The 4771-nt window shown below is 47.0% G+C and overlaps 1 protein-coding gene across 1 annotated transcript in view; it reads right to left on the bottom strand.

Moving 5' to 3' along the window:
* Positions 1-4560: 4560 nt before the first annotated feature.
* The window catches only part of MAMLD1 (mastermind-like domain containing 1), a 36066-nt gene continuing 35855 nt past the window's right edge, over positions 4561-4771 (bottom strand). The window contains exon 7 of the mRNA XM_009997208.1: positions 4561-4756. Coding sequence (XP_009995510.1) covers positions 4561-4756 — 196 coding nt within the window. The remainder of the gene's footprint in view (positions 4757-4771) is intronic.

The following is a 4771-nucleotide window of genomic DNA, read 5'->3' as shown; positions in this document are numbered from 1 at the left end:
AGGGAGTAGAAGGGAAAACAGGCATTGATTTGGCACTAAGCACCAAAACCTGACCTCAGCCCAAAGAGATGACCAGGCAGATGTGCCAGGGCCAAATGTCCCCCTGGAAGCATGAGCCACATGCCCTCCAGCACAGGCAGGAGCGGGCAGAGCCGGCGCAGCCACTGCCCTCTCACCCTCACACCTCCCCCTGTCCTTGCCTGCCCTGCAGCCAGATGCCAGTGAGGGGCAGGTCCTCTTCTGGGGCCACCCTGCACATCTTCTGTGCCTCTGCTGCAGCACAGGGCCATCAGGGCAGGACCACAAGTGCCAGCTTCTCTCCAGGTGCTCACTCCTGCTGCCAGACTATTGTAAATCAGGGGTTACCCTGCTGCAGGCAGTGAAATGGCTCCTGATTTACAACATCCTACACAAGAGGAGAACTTGACCTTACACTTCAACATCAGTGCAGCTTCCTTTGTTGAAAGCTTCTTAAGCAAGACATGTAATCAATCCTGGAAAGCCAACAAGCAGCAGAGCTCAGGCTCTGCATAAGCCAGGGCCAGGCTTCCCAGGGAAATTGCTTGAGCCATGCTCCCATGACATCTATTCCTAGGTGCTCCCTGAATGCTGATAGGAGTGTGTTTTTCTGTTTTGACTTTGTCAAAAAGGGGCTGCTTTAAATTAATACAATCCACAAAGAGAATTTTTCCGTAATAAGTCTGACTTACCTGTGCTACTAACCCTTCAGACAGACAGGCTTTTCAGTGAGCTCAGGTCTTTGGAAACTCTAGCCTTTATAGGCATTTGATGTTATTTTGGAATCCAAGAGGAAAAAGCTTACTGCCTTGCCTCTGTTTTCATGGCCATAATTATGAGGGCAGTCTGGTGACGTAACTTGTTTGGGAAATAAATGATACCTTTCAACAGCGGGTGCTGTCAGACACTTCATTCCTTGTAACTATTTTAGAAATCCAAATTCATGTTGCTCTTCCACAGCATCAGATGCTGTTCTTGTTTATGCTTGTGTAAGCCCCTTGCTATACCTCTGCCTTTAGGAAGCCTATTCCATGTTTACACTGCCTGCAAGGCAGCAGAATTTGGCTCATGGTGTAAGTCTACGTATGTCTTGTGGTGTGATCTGCTTGTCCAGTAGACGCAATGGGAGAACCATACAGATGTTATTTAATCTTACTCCCTCACTAGATGTAACTATTCACCTTAGTGATACAGACCAAGAAAGCAAAGGCAGGATCAGACTTCAGGCACTTTCACACTTTAAATTGAGAAAAGGGGAAGGTAAAGTTCAGACAAAGTATTTTTTGCAGAACAACCAGGCAATTCATTGTGATAGAGGCAGTACCTGTTGCAGCCTGACACCAACCAGAAGTGCTGTGCTAGTGCTCCAGTTGCTGAAATGTCACCCCGTGGTCATCATGCCTTTCCCAGCACATCCTTGCCTTGTGTGCTCCCACCCAAGCCACCAGCTGCCCTGAGGCAGATCAGCAGCCTGGCTCTAAGGCTGCATCCCAAGCAGAGCACTGGCCACTGCAGTTGTGTGCCAACCCCCCAAAAGATATGTTTAAGAATTAGCAGTTAGAAGTACAACCAGAGACAGCAAGATAATAATATTTAGTCCTATTCCTCTTCCAAACTTGATACGGTCCTGGCTCCTCACAGAGCCTCTGCAGCAAGGAAGGATCAGCATTCCCTCTTGGGATGTGAGGAACTGGCACACAAGAGGGTGAAAAGCTCTAGCAGCCCAAGAGCTAGACAAAAAAAAAAAGTGAAAAAAAGTGGGTACAAAACACAGGTACAATACAAACTGTTTTCCATAAATTCTGTGGGAAACAGTTGGCATGTGCAGACACCCCACCCCAGTGTTTGTAACCCCAACCCCGTAGAACCGAAATGCTGAAAGCTGCATTGACACCAACAAAATGAAGGACAAAGAGAGGGCATTTTTTCTTATATTTATTAATATCCTAAAGAAGCGTGTGTGGGCAGCAGCCTTCCCTGCCATCTGTGACTGCCGTGCTGGTGGCGCGGCAGGGGCCGGGCGCTGTTGGCTCCCAGCGCCGCGGTCAGACCGGCTGCTCCAGCAGGCAGGGCAGGCCCGGCCCCGCCAGCGCTGCTCCCCGGCAGGACACGGCTCATGACAGAAAAGCTGCTGAAATGGTGCCAGTGTTCACAGCCAAACAAACTCACCTTTGTCCTCGCCACAGACGTACTCACAGGCATTTCTCCCCCTCTCCGCTGTCTGGAGTCGACTCGGCGTTTCTGGCTCATTCAGACACTTGCTGAGTTCTACAGCCTGTTTTGGGCAATTGTTTGGTGGGGCTGATTTCCTTTGCTGGAAAAACTGGCTTCTTCCCTCCTTGCCCTGGTTTCACACAAGTGCATGTCATTCTTAAGACGAAGCTGATTGGGGTCATTGCCCTCAGAGCCTCTTACTCACAAGGACCTGCTCTTGACATAGAGCCACAAGATCTCTGACAAGGCTCAGCGTGGCCATGCTTGGGAGAGGTCTCCTGCGCACCTCAGCACCAGCAGCAGAGCTTGTACCCAACTTCTTTAAACCCTGACTTTTTCCTCTCATTTTTACTTCAGATGCTGTTTTCTTCCTTCTGGCTCTGGAGAACAGGCTTCCAAAAGGACCCACTCCAGGTTGGGGGTGACCTTGCCAAACCCCTCCCTCCAGCATGGATGAATTTGAGGGAGATCACCCCCAGGAGATTTCCTCAGGCTTGCCATGTCCCTAGCGCACCCAGGACAAAGGGCAGCGCCGACACGTCTTCTCCACCAGCCCCAGGAAGCTGGAGTGGTGTCTGGCTCTGTTTAAATGAGGCAATTTTAGCTACAGAGTCTATTTGTGCATTTATTTAAGATTGCTAAAGTTTTCCTGTTTCTTCCTACCCCTCCTCCCAGTCTCGAATCCCCGAGGGGAGGCACCAGCTCTCCTGTCAGGTGATTTCTGTGTCAAAAAAATGAAATGCCATATCTGCCATCACCCTCACAGTCATTAATGGACAAGCAAACGAGCAAGGTGAAACTGTGCCACGGCTCCAGCCCTCCTCACAGCTTTATTTCTGATGGGCCAACTGATATGTGCATTTAGAAACAAGAACTGTCACTCAAATAAAAATGGTGCTATGTAAAAAAACACCCCCAAACCACAGAGATTAATTGCATGTTCACCTATAATTACACTGGAAAAGCAGAGCAGACCTAAGGGATCTTGCCTTAAAATAAAATTAAAGCCTGCTTCAACTCTTTGTCTAGCCCATTTCTTCGACTAACAGCACACACTTTGTAGCATCCTGGATAAATAAAATTAATTCAAATATCTGCACGTCTGAAATGTTGTAGCTGAAAAATGAGCACATGAAGTATATGCAGTTTTCCCCTGGCAGTTTATTGTGGTATGAAGAAAAAAACATTCTGTGCTTGAAGCTGACGTTATATTACAAATGTATTGCGAAATATGACGTGACTATTAAAATATGATTACACAAAGTATGAACATTTTAAGAAGTTTACAGTACAGTGAATCTTTTATAAACAGACTCTTAAATATACATAGGACAATAGTTGCTGACAGAAAAACATCAAAAATTAACTATTAATGTTTATAGACTTTTCCCCTGAAAAAAAGTCTCACATTAAAACAGAAATTATGAAAAGCCTTAAAACCAGGAACAAATCACCTGTACACTACAAATATACATGGCAGAGGTGCACAAACCAGAGCTGCCTCGTTGCTGAAGGATCCAGTCTTGGGGCAGGCCTGGCTGGGGCTGCCCAGCACCCCCTCCCCGCTGCCCCCCACTCCGCCCCGGCTGTGCGGAGCCTGGCGCCCTGCCAGGCACATCACCAGCTCACATCACTAGCTCACATCACTGCAGGACAACAGACAACACCTTGCTGGCGTTGAATCAACCTGCTGGAGTGTATCGAGTTGAGATCCTTGCCCAGGATCTTGGAAAAAGATCTCTGCAGGCAGACCCCGGAACGTACTGGGAGCCCAGGTGGGACCTACATGCCAGAATGGGGCTGTTGAGACTGAGCTACGAGGGAATCAGCAGCTCCTTCCATGGAGCTTATTATTTTTTAATGCAACTTTTCAATCTTTCCTCTTGATATGAGAGAACAGATGCCACATTTGATTTCTGCTTAGTCTGGTTGCAATGACACCCCTAGTTCATGTGTTAAGTTATGTCAAAAACATAAGTATTTTATGCTGTAATACACAGTATTACTGAAACTAACAATATTATTTGCATATTTATAACAAGGTATAATGAAATCCCTATAATAAAACCAAAAGTTATGCTATAGATTTATTTACAAACAGTCCAGCAAAGAAGTATAAATACTTCTACATTTAAGGTTTAGGAAAACATAATTTACAAAATATTCAAATATATACAGTCGTCTGAAAAACTGCCAACATTAAACTTTGATGCAGGCAAAGAATTGGCTGAGTCTATTCCTTCTGTACTGGAAGAGGCTTTCTTGGGCTGTCTGTCATTTTCAAAAGCCATACGTGTGTTATTTACAACGAGCCTGCTTCTCTCCAAGCTAAACATGTCCGGAGCTTTGAGCGTGCTGTCCCAAAATGTCATCTATCATTGTCAGATTGTTCAACCACTCTTCATCGTTGCTGCTGCTGCTGTTCTTCATGAGGGAGTCGAGGAAGTCAGTGTCACTGCAGTTGGGGGGCATGACGGAGCTGCTGTGCTGGGACACGAACTCGTACTGCGGCAGCTCGGCGGGCGCGCGCCTCCCTCCC

This window comes from Chaetura pelagica, unplaced genomic scaffold (genome assembly GCF_000747805.2).
Source record: "Chaetura pelagica isolate M959 unplaced genomic scaffold, ChaPel_1.0 scaffold344, whole genome shotgun sequence".
NCBI lineage: Eukaryota > Metazoa > Chordata > Aves > Apodiformes > Apodidae > Chaetura > Chaetura pelagica.
Note: the sequence above shows the minus strand (reverse complement) of the source record. Positions and strands in the feature narration are given on the sequence as shown.